Consider the following 26,578-nt stretch of genomic DNA (forward strand, 5'->3'; position numbering starts at 1 on the left):
GCCTCTGTGCTCCCTCGACTTGGCTTCTCACTTTCCCCGTGCCTAGGGGAAGATGGGTGTATAGGAACTGGGCTGAAACACAGCTAGAACTGTGCCAGAACAAGTTCCACAGTGGGGCTGTCAGCAGCAGCTTTCTTCCTCACTAGGAGGGAAAATAAAAATGGGAAACAATTGACTTGGAAGCCCTCCATGCTGCTGCTGACTTGGTCTGTCTGTGCCTAAAGACCTAAAATCATGACCTTTGAGACAAGGGGCTGGAAACCTTGATTGGGTTTGGACACCAAATTGCTGGAGCAGCAGCCGGAGTGTTCACAGATCTGCAGCCCGAGCTGCAGACAGGGCCTTTGGAGGCTCTTTGATGGCTGGAAGCAAAAGCTGTTCAATGATGTTCTTCACACATGCACTGCTAAATAATTATTGGTTATCTAATTCTGCATTGCCATATAATAATGCAGTTATAATAGTTAGGGTGATTTGATTTTATTTTATTTATCTTGTGTGTGTGCCATTAAAAACCTGCTTATGATTTCTCAGCAGTGGGGAACTGGTGAGCAAACCTCACCATCGGGCCTTCCTTAGCTTGATTCTGCTCTTCTGGAAAATTGGATGTGAGAAAGAATAGTTTTATTTTGAACAGAAATTATTTTACAGAAATCCTTTAAATATTTTTTACTTGTTTTGTGTGCTGGCTTGATTCTAAACAGGATTTGCTGTGTTCTTTTTAAGAACAAGTCCACTCCTTTCTCTGACAGTAGCTGATGGCAGATGCTATGGGGAAGCCCTCAGACACAGAGCAGGCATATTGCAACTCTTCCTTTGCTGCATCCATCCCATAATCTTGGCATGTGGCCTTTCTAAGTCACAGATTACCTGCATCTGTGTGTTTAGTTGCCCTTGTGTTTGTCTGATTTTTGATTTTGCTTATATTTTTGGCATCCTTTCAGGGAAATGAGCCTCACAGCTTAGTTTTTTGGGGGAGGTTTTAGGGTAATGTGTACTTTTGTCCTTTAAAAACTTTAGTGCTTTAATTTAGTATTGTAACTTCATATTTTACTATCAGCAAAAGTCAAATTACTTCTTAAAATGTATTTATTCAACCTGTAATTTCTATATACATCTGCCGTGTGTTCTGCCTGCCCTGTGCTTTTCTTTCCCAAGCTGAAGACTTCCAGTTGCTTCATATTGTATCAGATGGAAGCCATTCTGCACTTTCTAATCATGCTTTTTCCTCCTGTAAATCTCTTCCTAAATCCACTGTGTTGTATCTGAAAGACATGGGTGTGTGAAGGGGAGACCAAAGCTCCAGATGTAATTTACCACCTTCCCAAGTAGCCTTGCCCATTACTACTTTACATATGTTTAGAAAAAGATGCATTGAAACACAGTGGTTGGTTTGAGGTATCTGTAAGTAACAAATGTTCACACCACCTCGTGGGTTTTTTACACATCTTGGACCCTTAAGAAGTCTAGATTTTCCAAATTATGTTTAAATACTGCTCTAATCCCCAGGAAGTCTACTTGGGATAAATGTGAGAGTTTGGTAAAATGAAGCTGGATAGAAAGTGTGATGCACAACTTTGAAGCACTTAAAGGCTCTTGGAGTCTCTGTAATTCCTTACCAACTATTTTTGGTCATGGTTCCTTTTCCATTGTTTCTTCTTACTCTAACACTGCTTTGTTTTCTTCTTATTCTAAAATTGTTCTATTTTCTGTCGTAGCCGAAATAGGGGATTTCGATGAATCGGAGGATCGAGAACACCTTAAAACAAACCAGTATTTGCCAAACCAGGAAAGAATTGAAGGAAAGATCCTGGAGTTCCACAAGAAGCATGTGTAAGTGAGGATTAATGTAAACCCCTAATGTAACCCCTGGGGAGCATGCAGGCATGCAGTGCTTGGGGGAGGTCAAGCATGCCATATGATAGGATGATGTTAACAGAGTGTGAATTAAACACCATTTACATTGAGCAAGGAAAGTTGGGTGTAGCAGTAGTTACATAGTTAGGATGGAGTTGTTGGGCAGTAGTTTTTTCTCAAGTGATTATTGCAGCGTACCTTTAATAACAAGACAAAGAAAGCCATCATATAATAATGGGTTTAGGCAAAATAATTCTTCAGAATTTCCAGTCTACAAAGTTTAGGCTCAGTTTGCCAGCAAATGCATAGGTCTTGCTTTTGTCTAAATAATTAGAAATTAATTGCATCATGCTCATTCTGTACTCATTAAGCACAAGAGAGATGAAGAAGGATGGAGGCAGTGGGGGAGAAATTACTTTCACCAGAATTCATGCAACACCTTATCTTACAGGTGGGGTATTTCTGAAGTAACGGGAGATTATTGGTGACAAAGAAACTCTTCACCACAAATATAAAACTGGTTCTAAGATGCAGTCAGGAACTGCAGGAACTTATTCTATAATTTGAGACCTTGAATATTAGGATTTAGCAATTTGAAGTGCTTTTATTAATTGTGAATAACTACATGCCTGCTTTATTGTGCCTGGCTGCGTGTTTTAATCCAAATGCTATACTAGAAAGTTAAATGTTCCTTTTGCTTTATGTGGGTAAAATCATGGATCATTGCTGACTGACTTTCTTTTAAGACAGAACAAGGTGGTTTCTGAGGGCAGCATCTGTGTTTAAGGCCAAGACACATCCTGTAGTATTGCAGCCATACTATTATAATGATTGTAAATCTTACTGTAAAGTAGTGTTTTAGAAGTGCACATGCAATCCATGTGAAGATTAACAGCTGAGGCATGTAGTTAGAAAAGGTTGCCATTGAGCTTTAGCAATAACCTTCAAGGCATATTTTGAATCCCCTACACCTGTGGAAAAACTTTTGTTGGAGAGATGTCATTTTGCAAGCGCTGCAGTCCTAAAAATAGCTGTGACTTCTGTGGTTTAACCCCAGCTCAGCCCCACACAGCTGCTTGGTCCCCCTCGGTGGGATTGGGAGTAGAGAATTGGAAGGGTGAAAGTGGGAAGACCCAGGGGTTGAGATACAGACAGTTTAACAGGTGAAGCAAAAGCCACCCAAGCATGCAGAGCAAAGCCAGGAATTCATTCCTTACTGTCCATGGGCAGGCAGGTGTTCAGCCATCCTCAGGAAAGAGGTTTCCATCTCACATAACGATGACTGGGGAAGACAAACACCATCACTCCGAATGTCCTTTTCTTCCTCCTTCTCCCCCTGGCTCTACATGCTGAGCGTGATGCCATATGGGGTGGAATATCCCTGAGGTCAGCTGGGGTCAGCTGTCCTGGCTGTGACCCCTTCCAACTTGTTGTGCTCTCCCAGTCCCTCGCCAGTGGAGTGTGTGTAGAGCAGAGAAGGCCTTGGTTCTGTGTGAACTTTGCTCAGCAACAAGGAAAACATCCCTGGGTTATCAACACTGTTTTCAGCACAAATCCAAAACACAGCTCCATACCAGCCACTGTGAAGAAAATTACCTCAACCCCAGTCCCAACTGGGACAACATCTCTTCTCTCTTCCCTTACTCAGGGAGTATTGGCCACCCTTTCCTATCTTTAGCAGCTGAGGAGGTCCCGTGTTTTCTCAGTGTAGACACATTTTTCCTCACTTCTGTTCCAAGGAACAGGCAGGAACAGGGACCTGGGGCATTTGGCTCCTTCTTGGTGATGCAAAGTGCAGTTGGACAGACATAAATATTTCCCTCTCATGTTAGCCTGGTGTGTCATATTTTTGTTTTAGTGGTTTATTTTCATTTTTTAATTTCCTTTAATTGACCTTTGTTATTCCTCCACTTACCTTGAGCAGACTGGTATTTTCAAGGCCAGGTTGGATGGGGCTTGGAGCAACCTGGTCTAGTGGAAGGTGTCCCTGTCCGTGGCAGGGAGAGTTGGAACCTGATGATGTTTAAGGTCCCTTCCAACCTAAACCATGCTATGATTCTGTGATTCTTTAGTGATGAGTGCTTCTAACAGAGATTTTTGTACTAACTGAGCATCCAGGAAGAGAAACCCATTTCTGGCAGGATAGCTCATCTCCAGACCACTGCTGCAGCGCCTTCTTTGTGCCTCAGTTTTCCTTCTTTTTTTTAAATTGCTTCACTGTAGCTATTAGAAGTGGTAGGGAGTAATCAAACTGAATAAAGCAGAACCTGTATATCCAATCCATTCTGTATATTAAGAATGTTGTAACCAGAGAGCTGACAACTGAAAGCTTATTTTCTATTAAATTTATTTTTTTCTTTCACTTTGACAAATACTTTCTTTTACTTCCACAAGTATACTATACTTTGCAAATGTAGTAATGATAAACAGAGTGACTTGTATTTTTGGTATTGCACATTACTTAGTTGCTTCAGCAAGAGCTCAAGTTAACTTTACTTATTTCTGTAGTTTATTAAAAAAAAAAGGGTTTTTATTTTGTAGATGGTGTATTGATGGTGGTGCAGTTAAATCCTGACACCCAGACACTCAAAATACTGGTTTTACTGTAGTGTAGTGTATTCTACTACTAAGAGTAGTAGAATACCTTCCGTGAGGTGAGTGCAATCCAGGATTCAACATGTGTTCACATGGCTGTGGTTTCTTTGTCAGGAAAGAAGTAGAAGATTTTATAAATTTATTTTTATGTTTACTGTTGTCCCTTATGTCCTTTCACAACTTGTTAGCCTAGTTGTCCATGATTTAAATTCTTTCAATTGTGTGTAAATTAGAAAAATTCTAACTTTACACTTCACCTTTGAAGTTCTGTATTGATCACTGGGTTTAAATGCTCTCCAAATCACCTAACACTTGACAGCATTTATTCTGAATCCATTGCCACGGGAATATTGTAACACACAACCAGTACTGTATAGATAAGTGGATGTAAGGAACCTTTATGTTAAAACCTATTGCACTGACAGTGATTTTTGCTGGAAATACTGGTAATAGGTAGTCTGTTGTCCATTGACCTGGGGAAGATTAAGTAGATTTATCTGCTTAATGGCTGAACAAAATTAGAGCAGATTGTTTTGAGGCTGGGCTGTGCAGCTAAGCCTGCAGCCATCATCTGAGGGCAGTTACTGAAACTGCTCTCTTTGTACCTGTCTGTGGCACAGCCGGAGCTGCCCGGCTTCGTTCCCGGCTTCCCCACACCGGGTTCTGCCTTCTTTGGTAGGCACGGGCAGGTGGTGTGCAAGAGAACACTCTTAATGCTGGCTACTGCCTTATTTTTTTTTTTTTTCTGAGATGTACCGTGCTTTGGGTCACATCTAACGGTACGTGAAATAACTGTCAGTGATTTTGCATCGGTTACACCAGACTGTTCCTGAGGAATTTTTAGTACTATGTAGCTCCAATTTTCTAGTTGCCATTTTGTTTTTGTTTCCCTTGCCTTCCAACCCTCCTTGCCAACCTCAGCACCCTCTTTAAAAGACAAAGCTCCACTTTCATTCCTAATGTCGTTGTGTTCAAAAGAATTATAGCAGGAATTAGTGTGGGTGGGAGTTACACACAGTACTCTCAGAGTGTAACTCAGGAAAGAGGTTTCCATCTCACATAACGATGACTGGGGAAGACAAACACCGTCACTCCGAATGTCCTTTTCTTCCTCCTTCTCCCCCTGGCTCTACATGCTGAGCGTGATGCCATATGGGGTGGAATATCCCTGAGGTCAGCTGGGGTCAGCTGTCCTGGCTGTGACCCCTTCCAACTTGTTGTGCTCTCCCAGTCCCTCGCCAGTGGAGTGTGTGTAGAGCAGAGAAGGCCTTGGTTCTGTGTGAACTTTGCTCAGCAACAAGGAAAACATCCCTGGGTTATCAACACTGTTTTCAGCACAAATCCAAAACACAGCTCCATACCAGCCACTGTGAAGAAAATTACCTCAACCCCAGTCCCAACTGGGACAACATCTCTTCTCTCTTCCCTTACTCAGGGAGTATTGGCCACCCTTTCCTATCTTTAGCAGCTGAGGAGGTCCCGTGTTTTCTCAGTGTAGACACATTTTTCCTCACTTCTGTTCCAAGGAACAGGCAGGAACAGGGACCTGGGGCATTTGGCTCCTTCTTGGTGATGCAAAGTGCAGTTGGACAGACATAAATATTTCCCTCTCATGTTAGCCTGGTGTGTCATATTTTTGTTTTAGTGGTTTATTTTCATTTTTTAATTTCCTTTAATTGACCTTTGTTATTCCTCCACTTACCTTGAGCAGACTGGTATTTTCAAGGCCAGGTTGGATGGGGCTTGGAGCAACCTGATCTAGTGGAAGGTGTCCCTGTCTGTGGCAGGGAGAGTTGGAACCTGATGATGTTTAAGGTCCCTTCCAACCTAAACCATGCTATGATTCTGTGATTCTTTAGTGATGAGTGCTTCTAACAGAGATTTTTGTACTAACTGAGCATCCAGGAAGAGAAACCCATTTCTGGCAGGATAGCTCATCTCCAGACCACTGCTGCAGCGCCTTCTTTGTGCCTCAGTTTTCCTTCTTTTTTTTTAAATTGCTTCACTGTAGCTATTAGAAGTGGTAGGGAGTAATCAAACTGAATAAAGCAGAACCTGTATATCCAATCCATTCTGTATATTAAGAATGTTGTAACCAGAGAGCTGACAACTGAAAGCTTATTTTCTATTAAATTTATTTTTTTCTTTCACTTTGACAAATACTTTCTTTTACTTCCACAAGTATACTATACTTTGCAAATGTAGTAATGATAAACAGAGTGACTTGTATTTTTGGTATTGCACATTACTTAGTTGCTTCAGCAAGAGCTCAAGTTAACTTTACTTATTTCTGTAGTTTATTAAAAAAAAAAGGGTTTTTATTTTGTAGATGGTGTATTGATGGTGGTGCAGTTAAATCCTGACACCCAGACACTCAAAATACTGGTTTTACTGTAGTGTAGTGTATTCTACTACTAAGAGTAGTAGAATACCTTCCGTGAGGTGAGTGCAATCCAGGATTCAACAGGTGTTCACATGGCTGTGGTTTCTTTGTCAGGAAAGAAGTAGAAGATTTTATAAATTTAATTTTATGTTTACTGTTGTCCCTTATGTCCTTTCACAACTTGTTAGCCTAGTTGTCCATGATTTAAATTCTTTCAATTGTGTGTAAATTAGAAAAATTCTAACTTTACACTTCACCTTTGAAGTTCTGTATTGATCACTGGGTTTAAATGCTCTCCAAATCACCTAACACTTGACAGCATTTATTCTGAATCCATTGCCACGGGAATATTGTAACACACAACCAATACTGTATAGATAAGTGGATGTAAGGAACCTTTATGTTAAAACCTATTGCACTGACAGTGATTTTTGCTGGAAATACTGGTAATAGGTAGTCTGTTGTCCATTGACCTGGGGAAGATTAAGTAGATTTATCTGCTTAATGGCTGAACAAAATTAGAGCAGATTGTTTTGAGGCTGGGCTGTGCAGCTAAGCCTGCAGCCATCATCTGAGGGCAGTTACTGAAACTGCTCTCTTTGTACCTGTCTGTGGCACAGCCGGAGCTGCCCGGCTTCGTTCCCGGCTTCCCCACACCGGGTTCTGCCTTCTTTGGTAGGCACAGGCAGGTGGTGTGCAAGAGAACACTCTTAATGCTGGCTACTGTCTTATTTTTTTTTTTTTTCTGAGATGTGCTGTGCTTTGGGTCGTATCTAACGGTACGTGAAATAACTGTCAGTGATTTTGCATCGGTTACACCAGACTGTTCCTGAGGAATTTTTAGTACTATGTAGCTCCAATTTTCTAGTTGCCATTTTGTTTTTGTTTCCCTTGCCTTCCAACCCTCCTTACCAACCTCAGCACCCTCTTTAAAAGACAAAGCTCCACTTTCATTCCTAATGTCGTTGTGTTCAAAAGAATTATAGCAGGAATTAGTGTGGGTGGGAGTTACACACAGTACTCTCAGAGTGTAATTCAGGAAGCTGTAGCCAAAAGTAGGATTTATGATCTACCTCTTTTGTCTTGTATGTGTTTAATAAACAGGAGCCGTGGTTCTCCTGCTTTTATGATGCAGTTAAGGAATCTGTGGTAGAAATGGAAACAACACTTAAAGCTGGTATTAAAAGCACTTGCTCATTTCAGTGAGGGGAAGAGAAATCTGCTTTACCAGTTGAAGCTCTTGGTACATAACTAGTACATGTAACAGTAACAGTGGTAGAAATGCAGCTACAAAACTCTCTCTGTAGTTTGGCATTTCTTTTTCCATTTGAAATCAGGTTTTTGTTCCTCTGTGAGTGTTCTTTGCAATCCCTTTATACATACATGGTCACAAATATTGACATTTGGATAAGGGTGGATTATGGACTGAACTTGTAAACTTAGGAATGTCACTGAATCCCTGCCTTCTGCAGTTGGCAAATAAATGTGGGATTTCCTGTTGCAGTGTTTTAGATTCTTGTTTTCCCCCTTGTGAATGAATAAGGCAACAGAACACTGCTGAATTCCTGTTGTCAAATGTGTGTGCATTCAGTCTTACTTTCTCAGGGCATTTTGTGTATGTGTGTGCTTTACTCTAAGGAACATTTTACTGAGTATCAAAGAAGCATTGTTTTTTCTAACAACTTCCATTTTTAAAGTCCTAGCATACTAAATAAGTTTCATAATTGAACTCTAAATTGTAGAGACAGTTCCTACATGGAGTTAGTTAATATATATTGCCATCATCCCTGGTTCTGATAAATTCAAATGTAAAAATCATTCTCTTCAATATTCTCTATATTTTAAAAAAATCTATATGCAGCTAAACTGTTGTTTAACCTAACACACGACTCTAGGTAAATAAAGGAGGTATTTTTAAGGAGCATGACTAGAAAGGCAAGTTAGGAGGAGCAGGAGAATTTATTTAGTGCCGATGTTGTGGTTGGCACTCCGTAGTACACAAAAATAGGTAATGCTAAAAGTAGTTTATCATCTGTTTTAATGAAATGAAGATTTATGGAAGGAAGGCTGTTTCTCGGAAAACAGGGGTTTTAAAATTTGGCTTAGTCTGTGTGTGCAGGAATCTAATCTGGTTTCAGCACTACTTGGTTGTAAATAGAATAATAATAAATTTTTATCACTTATGTCTTCCTTCTATCATTACTTTTGTCCTAGTGAACTTGCACAGGGCTCATGCATGGCTCATGTAGCACTTACTTGGAAGTAATTTGGTATTTATTATTTCTAATCATTGTCAGTAATGATTATCAGTCACTTTATCCAACTGTGGCTGAAATAACCTCACTGCTCTGAGTGCCTCTGCAGGTCGTGTGCTGGTGGTGTTTCATAGAATCACAGGCTGGTTTGGGCTGGAAGAGACCTTAAAGATCATCTTGTTCCACCTCCTACCATAGGCAGGGACACCTTCCACTAAACCTGGTTGCTCCAAGTCCCATCAAACCTGACCTGGGACAATTCCAGGGATGGGGCAGCCACAGCTTCTCTGGGCAGCCTGTGCCAGAGCCTCACCACCCTCACAGGGAAGAATTTCTGTTAACATCTACTATAAATTTCTTTTTTTTTAGTTTAAAACCATTCCCCATTGTGCTGTCACTATCTGCCCATATAAAAAGTCCCCCTCTCTCTTTTCTATGAGCCCTCAAGTACTGAAAGGCCACAGTGAGGTTTCCCCAGAGCCTTCTCTTCTGTACACCCACAGTCTGTCTCCATAGCAGAGGGGCTTCAGCCCTCGAAGCATCTCCTTGGCTTCCTCTGGTCTTGCTCCAGCAGCTCCATGTTCTCCTGATGTTGGGGGCCCCAGAAGTGGACGCAGCGCTGCAGGTGGGGTTTCCATGGAGTTGGCACAGGAGAAGGGTCTTCTGCCTTACCTGGTTCTCCTGGACTGTATTTATGCCTAAAACTGGACCACGGTGTTGTCTTGCAGGATGTTTAGTTCAGAGACTTCCTCGGGCAACAGGCTTGTGTTTGTGATAAGGACTTTGCTTTGTCGTGTAACTGGGGCACCATCAGTAGCAATGGCTGGACTTGATCATCTTCGAGGTCTTTCCCAGATGTAGTGATTTTGTGATTCTATGATTCTAAGAACTCTCTTCATTTCCATGGCAGCATATGTTCATGGAGGATCCTAAACCCCTTGTCAGGACCCCTGAACTGATAGCAAGTGGTTTGACTTACAGGAAAAAGTCTTGTACCAGCTGAAAAATATAGTACAATATAATACTATAATACAATACGCTCCCTGTCATGCAGAAAAACTGGGGGGGGTGAGAAAAAAAAACCACGACTGTTTTCATGCAGGAGAACAAAATGTCAGTGACATCAGCTAACGTGGGGAGCAGTGAGAGCTGAATCTTTGATGGGTGTGTGCCAGAGTCCTGAACAGTCTCTGTGTTGCTGTATTGGATGTTGTGCGCCCTCACAGAGCAGTTGCTCCCTTCTGTGTGCAGCTTCCTCCTGTTTTCAGTGTACTTTCGACAGCAGATGAGGTTTCATTTTAAAGATCCTTCTCTGGATTCCTTGCTGTGGAGATAATTATCCAGCTGAAGACTGGGGGAATATGCTGTACCTGCTAGTATTAGAGCAATAATTTTGTAGTCTCAAAACCAGACCTGAATTGGGTCATTCTGTTGCAATATTTGGTTTGTTTCTGTTGTGCTGGCTACGCAGCTCTGCCAGCTCTCACGTCTTATCTGGTTCACGCTGATGTGTACACAAGCAAGCAGAGGAAAGAGCATAGTGGATTGAAATTGGATTTGTTCAACTTCATAGTTTCAAAAACGAGCTAGTTAACATCTGGTTTAGTTAGCATCTGTCTTGGGATGCATTTGAGGTTGGTCATCAGCTGTGTCATACAGAACTCTTACAGAACTTTCAGTGTAATACTTAACTTGGGGTGAAACTACCCAAATAGATGAGACAGAAAATTCTCATTTAGTGCCAGAGTTCAGACTTAAGTTCATTAGCTGTGTTGATATTATTATAGAATCAGATTGCTCTTAAAACTTTTTCTTCCTCTTTATAGGGGTCAAACTCCTGCTGAATCTGACTTTCAAGTGCTTGAAATTGCCCGGAAACTGGAGATGTATGGCATCAGGTTCCACCTTGCCTCCGACCGTGAGGGCACCAAAATCAACCTGGCGGTTTCACACATGGGTGTGCTGGTGTTCCAGGTACAGTGGGGAGGGTGGAGTGTGTCTGTCTGTCCATTAGCATGTGTTGGAGTAAGTCTCTCATTTTAATATCAGGTGTCTCTCATGACTCTGATGCCACCAACAGTGGCAGTGAGGTAGAGGGGCTTTGTGTGAGAGTTAGATGTGTGATCAGGGAAGGTCATCAGTTCATTTGCTGCAGCCCAGGAACAGGTTTGTCATCCCAGAATTTTAGTTCAGTTTCCCTTCTTTCAATTTGCAGTGTATTTTTGTTAGGATACCATTGCTCTTAGTGTGTAGAAGTGCTGATTGATTGAAGTGATTGGAGCAATTAGTGTTACTGTGTTTGTTGTATTAAATAAACCACTCAGTGCTCAGTCCTGTTTATGAATGCAGATGTTGTTTTCCTCTTGCCAAAACACAGAGGCAGTTGATCTACTAAAATATTTCCATTTTTCATTTGTTTTGTGTCTTACCTGTTCTTTGGTGACTGTGGGGCAGCTTCTTTTTGGAGGTGCATGAGCCACTGCAGTCCTGCAATTGCTTGCAGACTCCTCAGGGGCCTCTTTCTTGCTTACGGGAATATTGTCACCAGAACTAAAAATACAGCAGAATGTGTTGGGGTGGGAAGGTGTCCACATACACATGTCTATATAACTGCTACAGAATTTTGCTTGTTACTCTTCTGAAACTTTTGCCAACTTTTAACTGTTCTCATTTTAATTCAGGGTAACACAAAAATCAATACCTTCAACTGGTCCAAAGTCCGTAAACTGAGCTTCAAGAGGAAAAGATTCCTTATTAAGCTCCACCCAGAGGTCTGTGTAAGTTTTACTGTAATATAGAATGGTCAGTTGAAAAAAATACCTATACTTCATTATATTATGAACATTTCTAGAGTTTGTGATTTTGTGAAACAGCCTCAGCAGGGCAGGCTTTGGCTTCATCATTCAAGTATAAATCTTTCCTTTCTCTCCCCACAACTGTCACCTTAGATTTTTAGGTTTTGTGTTTCAACCTCAGCTTACCCTTGACATAGGCATACACATGTATAAATGTAAGACAGAAAAAAATTACTAAACCCAAGTATTTGGTGCATCCTGTCTCTGTACTTCTACTCTGAAAAAGTTACATCCAGTTTCTTGATTCAAATGAGAATAACCTGTTAGGCCTCAGGAAGGAATATGTGGCTGAGATTGTATTGTTGGAGCTTAATTTTAAGGGGAGTGTGATTACTCTATCTTTACTATGCATCTGTACAGGAGAAGTGTTATTTTTCATGCTTGGCTGATTTACAATGAATGTGTTTGATTGCAGATGTCATCAAAGTTGTTGCTTCCACACTGGATGACTAGATTAATTTATATTAAAGGGCATTTATATTAAAAAGGGCAAAACCCACCTTTGGACATAATATAATTACATGTATCAAGGACACCTGAAACAGGACACACTGTCTGCCTATGTAGTAATGTGTCTAACATAGAGACCCTCAGAAATTTCATGTGATAAATGTACTCTGACATATGCAGTATTTTCTAGTCTTGTCTAAATCTCACTTAAGTGAGAGAAGCATCAGAACTCCTAAAAAAGGAGAAATATTTTAAAATTGCTACTATTTCATATATTTTAATTTCTTTGAAATTTCTAAAGGTGGGTTATATTGAGCATGTTTCTAAAGCCAAGTGCATTTTAAACACTTTTACAGTTTCAAGGTAAGCAAATATTTTTGAAAACCATTAAATGATTTTTGACTGCCTTCAGAATCACTCCTATTCTTTAAGGCTTATGAGAAGTGACTTAGCAAAATTCTGCATCTCACTGAAGTTCAACCTTTTTGTTTGCACCCACTTGTTCTTTCCTTTGCTCCTCACTGTCACTTTATTTGCTACTTAACTTCTGTGTTTTTTCTCCAGGGCCCGTATCAAGATACATTGGAGTTTCTTTTGGGAAGTAGGGATGAGTGTAAAAACTTCTGGAAAATCTGTGTTGAGTATCACACGTTCTTTAGGCTGTTTGATCAGCCAAAGCCAAAGGCTAAAGCAGTGTTCTTCACCAGAGGGTCATCGTTCAGATACAGGTAGGGAGAAACAGAACAGAGCCATTAAAGCTGAACTCATGTCTTAGAAAAATGAGATCAAAAGGAAGAAGTATTCTAAAGTCATTTCATCTCTAATGCCCATCCCCTGTGTTTGATAACGTTTGTACTTTTGTGGGTTCACAGTGGACGGACACAGAAGCAACTAGTGGATTATATTAAGGACAGTGGGATGAAGAGAACTCCATATGAAAGGTAAGATCAAAGAGCTTTGTAAGGTGAAATGGGACTTTCACAGTGCCCTTATTGGCTAAATTTCAGTGTTTTAAATGAGAGGAAACAACCTCAAGTTGTGCCAGGGGAGGTTTAGGTTCGATATGAGGGAAAATTTCTTCACTGAACAGGTGGTCAGGCACTGGCATGGGCTGCCCAGGGCAGTGGTGCAGTCACCATCCCTGGAGATGTTCAAAAAACATGGAGATGTGACACTTGGGGACACAGCTTAGTGCTGGGCTTGGCAGTGCTGGGGGAGCAGTTGAACTCAATGATCTCAGAGATCTTTTCCAACCTGAATGATTCTGTGATTCTATGAATGACCTGGGTATTGCTTTATTCTATTGTTTGTGTGTTTATGACTCCTGCATCGTTTAATTTACAACTCCTTTGACCTTTTAAATCTCAAACTAGTTTTTAAAAAAACTTTGTAAAATGGAGCTTGAGACGTGCCTGTTGGCTGTTGGGATGGTGATGGGTGACTGGGGAGGGGAGGAGGCTGGTTCATGTCTTGGATGCTCACAGGCTGCTCTGTCCCACAGGAGGCACAGCAAGGTCAGAGCGTCCACGCGCACCTCCAACACAGATGTGCCAAAACAGGTCAGTTCTGCAGTGCTCTTGGTGTTGTGGTCAGGGGCATTGACAAACAGCCTTCTGAGGTGATAGTGAAGGAGTCAACCCTTCAGAATTGCTTTCACTGGTTATTCTTCATCCCTGCTTCACAGTTCTTTTTGTGCGTGTTACTGGTTTGATAGTTGTAGGCAATGGAGTGTAAAGTCAGTAGTATTTTGCTTTTCAAAGTTCAGGTGAACTGAAAAGGAAATGTCAGACTTTCTAGTATATTATCATTTCAGAGGATTAGTTTGTCTCCAAGTGCTCTCTGGCAGTCTCGAGTTCATTGTATTGATGCCTTCTGCAGACCACAGCAAGAAACAAGCATTTCACTGACTGCACTTGTGTTCCATGGGAGAGGTTAAGGAAGCATCACGGAATTTCACTGTCATTTTGTTATTTTTCCTTGTAGATGCTTGTTTAGCAGAGGCTATAAAATACATGGATTTAATTTTCCATCCAGTTATCAGAATTAAAGAAAAAAGACCTTGTCTCTTAGGGGGCTGCTGGATCAGCTTCTGTGCAGTGTTTTGTTTGCTGTAAAGTGAGCTCCTCTGAAGCAAATATTCCTTCTGCATCTGTATGTAACTGCATTTGTTTTTCATGTATTACAAAAACCTTTTTATCTGTTGTGTTTCTGCTTTTTTTCTCCTCTTAGAGTGTCCCATTCACTGAGGGCTTGAGAACCCCAGGGTCTCCTGCCTCGACAGCTGCCCCCTTTTACTCGGTTCACTCCTCGACCAGTCCTGCTCCTGTCCTGCCCATCTTTGCTGAATCCAGCCCTTCCTCCTTGGACTCCCGAGCGCCATACACAAGGATTCCAGACAAAACCACTGCAGCACCAGCAGAAGAAGCAGGGAGGAATCTGATGCAGCAACCCGGATCTCCCGTGCTCCAAGGTGTTGGGTTTGGTAGTGTTGAAGGAAACTGTAACCTGTCTTGTCCTGTTGTTGAGAGTGATTGTGGTGTAGATGCAGACATAGAGAGGAGTAGTAAGGAGAGCAGGGTTGCTGGTTGTAAAAATGACAATGATGAGGATGACTTTACCACAGGTGTATTCATTGCTGAAAAAGAGCAGCAGCACGGCAGCCGAGGTACCCCTCTTTTCACACTGACAAATGCACAGTTACAGGTGTCAGAGGAGTTTATTGATGATGACCCAGCAGAAATGTCCTTTTTTGCTGGGGGCTCTGAGGCATTTTCCTACGTGTACAGTGGGTTAGAGTTAAAGGGTTCTGAGTTTTCCAAGTGTATGTCCGAGTCACCTCGTTTAACTACAGATGCCCTGCAGCAAAACACAGTCTCTGCTCAGTCGAGCCCCGACAGGTACTCAACCGAAGCTGTGGATATGAATATGGAAGAGGAGTTTGAATTTGAAGAAGGGAGTGATTTCAACGGCAACGAGAGGCCGTCGGACACCTCGGAGCTGTTTGAGGTGAAGGCCCAAGCGAGCAGAATGCAGAGCCTCCTGAGCCCCTCTGAAACGAGTTCCCTCATCAACAACCGCTCTGAGAGCAGCTCCCTCAATAACCTGCCACTGAATGGTACGTGCTCCCTGCACACCTATGGCTCTGCCAACCATTCGGAGGCCAGCTCCATGGTGAACTTCCCTGCCTACTCAGTGCGCTCCGAGTCCAGCTCAGCCTTCCAGTTCACGGACATTATTGACCAACTGGAGCAGCTGAGCTATCCACCCACCACCACAGAAGACTCCAGCAGCACGGACACGGACTCCTGGGACTCCGAAACTGCTGCGCCCCTGGATGTAAATCTTTTTTTTAGTAACCCTTTTGCTCAAGCCACTGAGGATAACTTGGGTTTTGACTTTCAGAATAATTTAAAAAATCTCACGCAAGAAGACTGGACAGAGAAGTCACATGTCAATCACGAGTCTTGATTTTTGTGATTGACCCCTCTATGATGTTCAGGCTTGGAAGTCAAAAGGGTGTCATGTCAGTTGCTTTAGGAAATAAAACCCCAATCCAATGGCTGGATTTTAAATCACATAACGTAGTTAATTTTTTTTTTTTTTGGTTAATTCATATACCTCTTCAGTTTCCTTCAAAGCATCCAGGCTTTGGTGCTGCGTTTCTATGCATCACACTGCATCAAGAATGGGTTATAATAGGCTACAACGTTGGAAAATACTGCATTTAGGAAAACCCACTGATTTCAGAGAAGTTAAGTATCAACTGGCTCATGCAGACATCACAACTTACAGTGTAGTGAAGGATTTCTTTGGCTATAAACGTATCTGTAAGAGTCTGATATATGCTGTTCCTGCAACACCTGCATAAAACAGTTACTTTTGCACATGCTTATTAACCAGCAGCTGCTTCCACTAAATTGCCCATTTTCCAGCGCTGTAGCAAGATCCTCATTTTGGTTTTGTTTCTGCAATCAAAAAAAAGAACACTCTTCAAATCATCTCTGAAGGACAGTTTTAAAATATCAACCTATGCAATATCTCTGTGGTATTCTTTGAAGAATAAATAGCCTGTGTGGTAGTTTGGAAGAGGAAATGTGTACACAGCCAAGCAGTCACCACATTTCTTGTGAAGACAATCATATTTGCTGACTTCCAAGTGCCTTCAGCAGTCCAGCAGCAAACATTTTGCAGTTTGGAGATATACAGAGACTATAAAAGCACTTAATCCCCATAACGTTTTGTCTCACCTTCTTTCTCATTATTTAGTCACTCTGCATAAAAATATTTATAGTACGCTTTTCTGAGTTAATTTGTATCTGTGGAGGAGAACTAGTGGTAAACCCGGTGATAGCTTTAACTTTTTCTTTAAAATATGGGCTGTATTTAGAAAAATATCAAAATTTTCTGAGAAATTGAGTTGTTAGGAGTGGTGAATACTGGAGACAACAGCGAGAGCTTCAGGGCTTCTAAAAATTCTTTTAGGTGGATGACTTTGATGTGAGACTTGACCTATAAGTTTGAAAGTGTAATTGAAAAGACAGTTACTGAACTGGCCACATCTAATTTAGCAACATTTATTGAGGCGAAACAGCAAAAGTTGTGAAATGTCCTTCCTAACTGCCATGGATCAGGGTGGTTGAATTACAGAATCACAGAATCAATTAGGTTGGAAAAGACCTCTGAGATCACAGAGTCCAACCTGAGCTTTGGCTCGCAATAGCAGTTTTTACAGTATTTTGCTTTTGTACAAGAAAGAATGTGAAATCCATTACACCTGACCCAGATCTTGTGCATCATCTCCTTCAGCTGTTGGTTTTGGGGTTCCCTTCTGCCCAGTTTTCAGTCCTTTGCAGAGAGACTGCAGTACTGATGCAGTCAGTGCCTCCAAAATAAGCAACTTAGTTACAATCATAACTTTATACTCAATATTACTGATATCAGTTAAAGATCTTAATTGTTTACTCAAACATTTAAAAAGTATTATTATTTCTCAAAATTCTGATAACTAGAACTTCAATGGAATGTTTCTCAACATGTGGCAGAACAGGAGGAGGTAAAACCTGCTTTAGTCACCTATTTCTTCCATCTTAGTTTTACCAAAGTGTGATTATTCTACACAGTGCTTTCATTTGTCTCACTTAACTTACTGTGTTTGAGTGAAATCTCTGTTGTCCCACGAGAAACCTGTCTGCTTTGACAGTGGCACAGAAAGCCAAAGCACTTTTAGAACAAAGTATTAGCTCAGACCTCCTGGAATGTACAACAGTTTGCTCTTTTTTTTGTTTATAAGTGCTATATGTTACCTGTATTTCCCTCCTATTGAATGTGTGTTCTGGCTCTTTGTGTGACTTTATTCAGGCCTGTGGAGATGATGTCCTGGGTGTGTGGTGTGACATTTCAAAACAGGACTTGGAGGAGGTCTGTAGTGGTGTCCAAAGCTGGTGCCTTTAAGTATGTTTTTAGGTGCTTTGTCTGATCTCCTCTCACAACGAACTAGTAAGGAAGAAAAAGAAATCAGAAAAAAGACAGATTTCTCTCTGCAAACTCTATAACAGGTGGCAGCATCAGGGACAAATATGTAGACATAGAGAAAGGCTGTTAGTTTCTTGAATCTTCTAAAAACAGAATCAGGATTCAGCTATGACATATAACTGTGTCTGCCTCTGTTTCATGTCCTGTGCCCCAGTCACAAGCATTCCCTCTAAATGTGTTAGAATTGCTTAATATGGGAAAAAAATCCAACTAAATTCTCTTGGTTTTCAAAAGATCTTAGGAAAAAGCTGCCTGTGTTTTCAATGGACAGGCTTCCAAATTTTCCTTTCTTGCATCACAGTTAGTTTGAAAAGGCATCTTCAGTGGTTTTTTTTCTTGTATTTTGCAATGGTGCAGATCTTTTATTGGCCATTTTAAATCTCAGGGATTTGTTTTTTTAAAAGAAAGTAATAAGGGTCTTGCTGTAGTGTCCCTTTTGTTTTCTAAAGGAATGGGAGTGACTAGAATCTCAATCCATAAGTTTAGGGCAGGCTATGTGGATCCACAGGTGAGGACAGAGTAGGGGAGCTTTGACTCTGGTACAGATAGTTTTAGATGAAGGTTTTAGTAAGAGCGAGAGTTCAGAGCTGCTGCTGTGCCCCTGCTAGTTCTATGTGTGCTCTGACTGACTGATAGCACAGAGCTGTTATGGTTTCCTTCTGTGCTTCTCTTGATTTCCAAAGCCATATGGCTTCTGAGGGTATCTTTGCATACTGAGCTGTGTTGTTTTGTTCATGGTTTCCTAGACAGACACAAAAGAGTAGAAAATTTAGTTTGTGAGTAGAGTTTTTATTATAGCAAGAAAGCTGTGAGCAAAGGTTCTTCATCATTTCCTTCAGAGGCATAAGTTCAGAGACACTTTCCAGTAGAAATGGAGAGAAAAAAACAACTTCCCTCAAGGGAATGGGATGGTTCTGACCTTAGCGGGGAGCTCGAATACCATGTGCGGGTTTTTCAATGCAGTGGAGCCATGCCAGGCATCCTCTTCTCCACTGACTGTCTCCTGAGGTGGCAGGAGAAGGTGAGAGAAGGAATGGCTTTCCCTGCTCTGTCCCCTTCATTTGTCTTTGAGTAGTGTGAGGGAACTGGTGAACTGCAGGGCAGTGTGGTGTGTCCTGAGTCCTGCTGATGCTGCTGAGTTTTCAGCATTATTTCCTGTGGTTTTTTTTTTTTTTACAGTGTTGTTACTAAAAATTTAGTTTCCTGGTACTGATTTCTGTTTATTTCCTGAACACACCAGTTTTCTTCTCACAAAGTAGTGAACTGGCAGGTGTGGCGTTGGTGCCAACCACCTCACCAAGAGCCAGGAGCCTTGCAGACCCCTGAGCAGCAACTGCTGCTACAGGAACCACGTGCGTGGAAAACAGGGGAGATGACTTATTAAAAATGAGAAGATCTTTATCAAGTATCCCATGCAAGAAGAAAGCATTTGAGGAGCTGTGGTAGAGCAGATAAAGCCTAGGTGTAAACTTTGTGAGTCCACAGCCAGCGAGTGGTCATCCCCCAAGCCCCCAACACCCACCTCTGCAGGTACGTTCTTTCTCGTTTGCTTTCCACCCCCCCTGTGCAGGAGGCTGGGGGGACATACACAGGTACGTACATTTCTAGTCAATGCACAGGTTTTGGTGCTGTGATTTTCCAGTAGGAGAACTGCAGGTGTTTCCAGGTTCGTTCCCCTGCTTCCACAGAGTGCACCCAGCAGCTGTTGCAGGGGTGGCTCGGCAAAAGGAGGGTGCTGGAGCCATCGCTCCTACTCCACAGGGAGTTTTCCTGTGGAAGCAGGGCTGTTTTCCATCCTTCCATGTCCCTCTTCTGCTTTAGCAAACATGCAACCGTAGGAAGCATGTCAATGCCGGTGGCTTTTCCCAATGAGTTAGGCTGCTGGGCTTAGCTCTGCATATCGAACTGCACATTGCAGTGTGACTAAAAGGCACCAAAAATGCGTGTCTTGAGTGAGTAATTTAATCTGCATCTGTACTCCTCTCTGTGTATACTTACAACCTTTCTATGCTTAAATACATTTATTAAATGTAAAGCACTACATCAGAGCATTTTTGTCATCTATGCAGTTAGTGAAACTTCATTTGCACAAAAACATAGGTCATGGAATATTCTCTGACCTATCCATCATCTGGTTAAGCTTTGGTAAAATTACTAACCTGTGTTACCTATTGTGTGTAGACTTTGTAATTTTAAAGTACTCATTCATTAGTAAAGTAATACATGCTGTATATTCCCAGGACTTGCCAGATTTTATCTTAGGATGGAATAGGGCCATATATTGATCTACTCTCAACTTTCACTTTATTTTCTAGTGGATTTCAGAGTTGTTGGATAATCTGGATAATACCAAGTATTGATCTCCTTTTTCCTGTGTTTGTTTGTATTGTGGTCATAGGTGATTTTGTTTAAAGGATTTCTGTTTTATTTTGTTGGTGGCTTGGTTGTGGTTTGGCATTGGGTGTTTTTGTTTGGGTTTTTTTTGGTGGTGGTAGTTTTTGTTTAGTTGCAAGGTAAGATTTTGAGAAGACACTAATAAAAATTATTATAATTTTATGCTTTTTGGTGCAAACCTGTCGTTAAGTCATTCCCATTATTGTCATTTTGCAAAATGTTCTAAGCCATAGTTACTCAGTACCGATGGAATGAATGAGTATAATCACAGTTCTCAGTGTAGTCCTTTAGCTGTAATTGCCTGTCATTTTTAGGAGCTCTTACACCTCACTGCTCACAAATGCAGTGTGTATATGTATGGCTGTACATATACACTGTATATGCTGTATAAAGATGGGGAGAATTTACAGTTCTGAATGCATCATAAAATCCACTTAATTCATTACCTGCTCATGGGCTCTCATAGGACTAGTCCAGCAGGTGAGCTGGAGCTTTGGAGGTTCAAATTTGGAGTGTGGTTAATTGAACCTGGTCTGTGGGAAGGTGTTGCTGTACGTTTTCCAAAGTCACAATATTCCACTGTTGCTCGAAACACAAAATTCCAGTTTATCGATACATACAGGGGTACGTGTGCCTTGGTTAGAGGGACTCCCCCGTTCCATAGGTGCTACTCTTGCCAGGAAAGGATTACATTAAAACAAAGAGAGCTGGAATTTCTTAATTGATCTCTTGAACTTTTATCTTTTATACGCTAAATGTTTATTGAATTATATGTTGGGGTTTTGAGTATCTTTGTGTCTGTTCAGATTTGCAATTATGAAACTACAGATTTGTACTAATTCATAATTTTAATTGTTTATGCAATAAAACAAGGAAAACTTTGATATAAATGACAACATGGGCTTTTTAGCTTTATTTTCGTTACCCTTGTCTTTGAAATAGAATAAATATTTGTTCTCCTAGCCAAGGCATCTTAAGAGTTCTCTTCCCAGCTTTCTCCAGACAGTTTTCTCCCTGTACCCCTTCATTGAAAGTAGAGCACAATTGGGACAAACACTGGTGTGTGGGTTTCAAATTCCTGGTGTGTGCAGACCTTTTGCTTGGCATACATATGGGACTGGAAGTTCAGATTTCTTTGTAGGAATTACATTTATTGGGGAGACCTTTTCTTTTAAACTGGATGTGTCCCTCGAACTCTCTCCTGTATACCTGGTTTTATTGGAAGTTTGTCCTTTATTGCAAACATAGCATGTGGAGGCAATTGCACGTTTTCTAGGTGGAAAGTTCTCCTGCAGGAGTCCATGGCCAATGTTTAGGTAAATTCTCTTTTCCTGCAAACAGCATGGCCTTTACAAAGCAGGGGGGAGGTGGCAAAAGAAGGGAGGTTGTTTCAGGTGCTGGGTGTAACCATAAAACCGGGAGCAGCCTTTGGACTCTCCAACAGTACCGGGTGTAGATGTGGCTTCACAGGTACACACAGTTGCACTGGGGCACGTGCCATGTGCTATAAACCTGCTTTAACGTTTAATGTGATCTGTACCTGTTTGAGGATAAGAAAGAGATCTTTGAATTTAAAGTCTCTTATGTGGGTTTTTAGGCTTTTAGATAATTTTCAAGATTCTCCCTCTCTCCCAACTATCCTTCATCTTTTTAAAGGAAAGATTTGCAGGGGGGAAAAATCTATTGGTTGTGGTATTTTGAAATAAGGAAGGTAGGGTGTTTTCTAGGATTTCACTTGTAGTATGTTGGCTTGCTAATGACTTCGCTCTGGAAATAATTATTTGGTCTGTGCATGAAATGGGTTCAGCAGGGCATTGAGCAGAAGAGGGGCTCTGAGTGGACTCCCATCTTTTTCTAGTCAGCCTCTGCTGGGTGTTAAGCCTAAAAACAGTCTCATCTGTTTGAAGTAGTAGTAATAACAATAATATAATAATAAAGTTATTTTTCTGTGAAATGCAAGAGGCCCTCCATTTGATAAGGAGTCATTGGTGACATTGAACCCTCATATAGCTTTTTTCCATCCCATAATTCTCTGTATTACTGGGATACTATTTTAGTTGTCTGTCTTTGAATTATTTTAGGCATCCAGGCATAAAGCTTATAGAACCTATACTTACATTTTATTTTGGCCCACCTGTGCATTGAAATCTGGCTTTCTGTGTAGGAACTGAATTTAGATTGAGGAATGGAAATACCCTCTGAAAAACTAACTGGGAAGTGATGTCAAAAGCTTATTATCATTCTACTTGTTACCTCAGGGGAAACCAAATGGAGCCTGCTTCTACATAACCAATATTACCAAGTAGCTGTGGTGGATAAGGCCAGCATCCTCACCCAAGTCTGTAGCTGTGCTCATGCAAACTACAGTGCTTTTGCCATGCTTTATTGATGACTTTTTATTTCAATTACATGCATGTTGGTCTTTTTATGACACTGGGTTTGTTTGCTTAAGGATACATGTTTCTAACTACATAGTGAAAGAAGCATTAGTAGTCTTAAAGATCTTTGAGTATGAATATTACACCGAGCTGATGCATTTTTGGATGTTGCCTTAAGTGCATTTGTATGTGATGTGGAAGCAGAAGTTTGCTGTGTGCAGAATGCAGCTGTGTCTGAGGGTCTGGGCTGCAGCACTGAATCCCCACGTCATTGCAGGAAAGCCCTGGCTCCTGCTTGCAGCACTTACGAACACCAATTTGGGGTGTTTGTGTGACTTACTTGTAGAGAACAATTTTCTACTTTGTGCAGAACATTGAAACATGGAAACATTCCTCTGAAAGAATAATCCCTTTTCATATATCTGGAGGATGCTGCCTGCAGGGAAGGGAGGACCTCGGAGCACTAGGGTTTGATCTTTGCATCAATATTTCTACCTAATTAGGAGTTTTCTACATTGAACAGCTGTTGAAATGGCTTCTCCCTTTACCATCCTTCCCCTGGAGAATAAGGAATTGCTGTACATCCTACCTGCTTGCCTGAAGTCCCCCTGTGCTGCTCTGGTGAAGAAGACTTGGATTATGAGAATGAAAATTTCAGTCCTCACCTGTAATGTCATCTGCCAAGACACATCATCATACTGGGCATTTATCAAACATTTAATGAAACAAATGTTAGCCAAAAAGCTAACCCAAGCTGCTCTGCAACATTTTTATAGTCTTTTCTAGAAAAGGCAAATTTTGGAAGTGACAGGAGAAGAGAAGATGCCCTTAAGCTGAAGGAGGGTAGTTTCAAATGGGGTATTGGGAGTAAATTCTTCCCCATGAGGGTGGTGAGGCTCTGGCACAGGTTGCCCAGAGAAGCTGTGGCTGCCCCATCCCTGAAGTGTCCAAGGTCAGGTTGGACGGGGCTTGGAGCAACCCGGAATAGTGGAAGGTATCCCAGCCCACAGCAGGGCTGGGGAACGAGATGAACTTTAAGGTCCGTCCAACCCAAACCATTCTGGGATTCTGTGAATATGTCTCTCATTTCCATCAGTCACTCTGGCCTTGGGCTGTGGGGTTCTTGCTTTTGGATGCAGTATTTGAAATTAATTTACCAGCCAGCTTACCAACCCAACTGAAATAGGCAAGGAGTGAAGTTTAGAGCAAGTTACATCCCATTTGCTCCTCCTGTATCTGAGCTTTTGGGCTGTCTGGAAACAATGCAAGTTACTGCTTCATGTTAAATTCCAATAACTTAAAGAAACTCCTCTCCCCTGCAAGCTCATTTGTTTGGAAGCTCTTGTTTCAGAATTCCTGGCATGTAAAAGCAAACTTTGAATAAACTCCTGTATCTGGATAGGTAAAACAAATGCCAGACAGTGCTACTTTCCAGGGGTGATATTAAAAGTAGTGGGAATGGAGACAGTGCTCAGGCAGAAGCAAAAATCTGCTCCAGAATTGGTACTGGACTAGTGTATGAATAGTTAACTCCGCAGCCTGGATGATCTGAATCTCTTCCAGGTGACCGAGTGCAGCACTGTTTAGCTTCCTGCGTTTGTCCATGTGGAATTACAGGCTGGGGCTGCCTCGCCCTGGGTGTGCTTCCCGAGCCTGAGCAGCTGGGAATCGAAAGCTCTCAACTCCTTCTCCAGCACCCGAGCCTCGTGACTGTGTCAGGAAATACTGTATATCTGTGGAGACTGATTTTTTTTTTCTTTTTTTTTTTTTTTTAAAGCCTTTTGTGGTGATTTCTAAGTAATCTGGGAAATGATGGGTTGGCAGTTTAGGGTTGGCTCTTGATTTCCCTGTTTGCCTTTGGGCAGGTGGTTTAGCACTTGTGACTCAACAAATCCTGCTGGGGAGGCTTGGGAGCGTGGCTGGGTGTTTGAGCAGGAGATACTGAAGTGATGGTACATGTTTAGTTGCCTCATCTGAGGAAACTCATCTGTTTATCACAGGGAAGATCAGAAAAAATAGTATATGAGGTTAGGAGGAATTTTGTGTGTGTAGTGTAATTGGAGCGTCTGTTGCCTTTGTTTGGTCCCAAAAAGCCAATCTTGCATGGTCATTTTCTCTGTGAACCCCCAAGAGGGGGTCCACATGCTGAAAAGAGGAGGCTTAAATTCACTGCGATGGTGCCTTATGTGCAGAAATCTCTAAAGGATCCACAAATGAAATAATAATAATAATATTTTTTAAAAAGGCAATTAATAATCTAAAGCAAAACAGTACCTGTTGCTCCTGCTTGTAATAGGTTTAGCTGTGGATTGTGTCCATTCAGTTAATACTCAGTGCTGCAAAATTGGTTTCCTTGAGGTTATTCTATTTGTATATTAGAAGAGCCAGGAATGGACTCTCTTGCATGCTCCCTCTCTATATAGCAAGAGGTTTTCCTCTGCCGCTGGACCAAATTTGGAGATTCCCTGATTTCTGAATGTATTTTTAACATACTTTGTCATCTGGAGTGGTGAGTTGTGGAATGATTTGTCCTAGCTTTTCCCTGGGTTGAAAAGTAGCTCTTGTATTGAGAAGGAAAAATGAAAGCTGTGTTCTTGTCCCTGCAGTATAACCCTATGTTGTGAACTGTGTTGCTGATCAACAGCACTTTTTCCTTGACACTAAGCAATTTATCCTTCCCTTAACTGCAGATGTAGCAGTGTCCATCCTTACTGCACTGCCACATAACCCATGGGATCAGGGAACGTTTCCTTTGCTTTGAGATATACACTGAAGTCTTTGGATCTGTATGCCTTTTTGGTCTTTTGCCTTCTTAAAAATACTATGAGAATGCAATTCTGGTTTGCTGTAACAGTGAGTAATCACCTTAGTTGCATTATCTTTGAAATAATTTTCTCTCCTTTTCCACTCCATTTTCTTGTTCTCACCCAGGCCTCCCCGTGGACCATCCCCAGCTCTCCTCTCTTGTGCTGAAGAATCCCCTGGGCTTGACCCCGGCCTTTCAGGTGAACTTGAACGCAGCTGCCCAGGGCTCATCCCCTCTGCTGAGTCCTGTCCTCAGCGACGCTGGCGGGGCCAGGATAGAAGAGGATGATGAAATGAAACGGAAGGTAAGATCATGACGTAGCTGGGAAGTGATGGTGTCAGGTGAGGAGCTGTGCTGGGCACTGATGGTGTCAGTAGAGGAGGGCACTGAATGTTTTATGACAGTCGACATATAACTGACGTTATTTTTCAATAATCTTGAAATATAAAAAATACTGTGAAGTCATTGTTTGGGAATTGATACTGAACACAGAGATGCCCTGTTAGTAACGGGCTGCTCCATTTGCACACAGCAAGGGGAAATGGATGTAAGGTTTGAGCTGATGCTCAGTAATAACTAGAGCATTTGTGTTTTACTTTTTATTGATGGCTGTGTATCCTTTCAGCGCTACCCCACCGACAAGGCGTACTTCATAGCAAAGGAGATTCTCGCCACGGAACGGACCTATTTAAAAGACCTGGAAGTTATCACAGTGGTAAGGGGGTTTGGCTTTCTTTAATTTTTTTTTGTTTGGCTTTTCTTGGCACATTTGTGCCCAATTGTTAGTTTGGAAAAACTTGGAATTTCTTCCTAACATATAGCATAATCCATTAGCCAAGTAGCTGTCCCCTTCCTTGTTCCATGGCTCCTCCTGTGGGAGAGCAGATACCTTCTCTGGACTTCTGACATTAGCTCCAGCAGCTCCATCCGGTTCCATCCTGATAATTTAGTCAAACTTTTCCTCTTAAAACTGTGAACAGAGACACCCTAAAAGTGTTTTGCATTCAGTTTCAGTGATAGCTGCCAGCTCTGCTTGTAACCTGACCATCACCTCAGCAGTTTTCCTTGGGAAG

The 26,578-nt window shown here is 41.6% G+C and overlaps 1 protein-coding gene across 7 annotated transcripts in view; it reads left to right on the plus strand.

Annotated features, from left to right (window-relative positions):
- The window catches only part of FARP2 (FERM, ARH/RhoGEF and pleckstrin domain protein 2), a 67,850-nt gene that overhangs the window by 25,662 nt on the left and 15,610 nt on the right, over window positions 1-26,578 (plus strand). For all 7 annotated transcript variants that reach the window (XR_007627873.1, XR_007627874.1, XM_050307771.1 and 4 more), the window contains exons 7-15: window positions 1,719-1,833; window positions 10,917-11,064; window positions 11,772-11,861; window positions 12,960-13,123; window positions 13,268-13,336; window positions 13,897-13,954; window positions 14,625-14,865; window positions 25,631-25,809; window positions 26,131-26,220. Coding sequence is in view for 5 of the 7 variants with exons in the window: in XM_050307771.1 (XP_050163728.1) it covers window positions 1,719-1,833; window positions 10,917-11,064; window positions 11,772-11,861; window positions 12,960-13,123; window positions 13,268-13,336; window positions 13,897-13,954; window positions 14,625-14,865; window positions 25,631-25,809; window positions 26,131-26,220 (1,154 nt within the window). In the remaining 2 variants the exon portion in view is untranslated. The remainder of the gene's footprint in view (window positions 1-1,718; window positions 1,834-10,916; window positions 11,065-11,771; window positions 11,862-12,959; window positions 13,124-13,267; window positions 13,337-13,896; window positions 13,955-14,624; window positions 14,866-25,630; window positions 25,810-26,130; window positions 26,221-26,578) is intronic.

The sequence above is a fragment of the Myiozetetes cayanensis genome, unplaced genomic scaffold, assembly GCF_022539395.1.
Source record: "Myiozetetes cayanensis isolate MyiCay16 unplaced genomic scaffold, myiCay2020 scf13, whole genome shotgun sequence".
Lineage (NCBI taxonomy): Eukaryota > Metazoa > Chordata > Aves > Passeriformes > Tyrannidae > Myiozetetes > Myiozetetes cayanensis.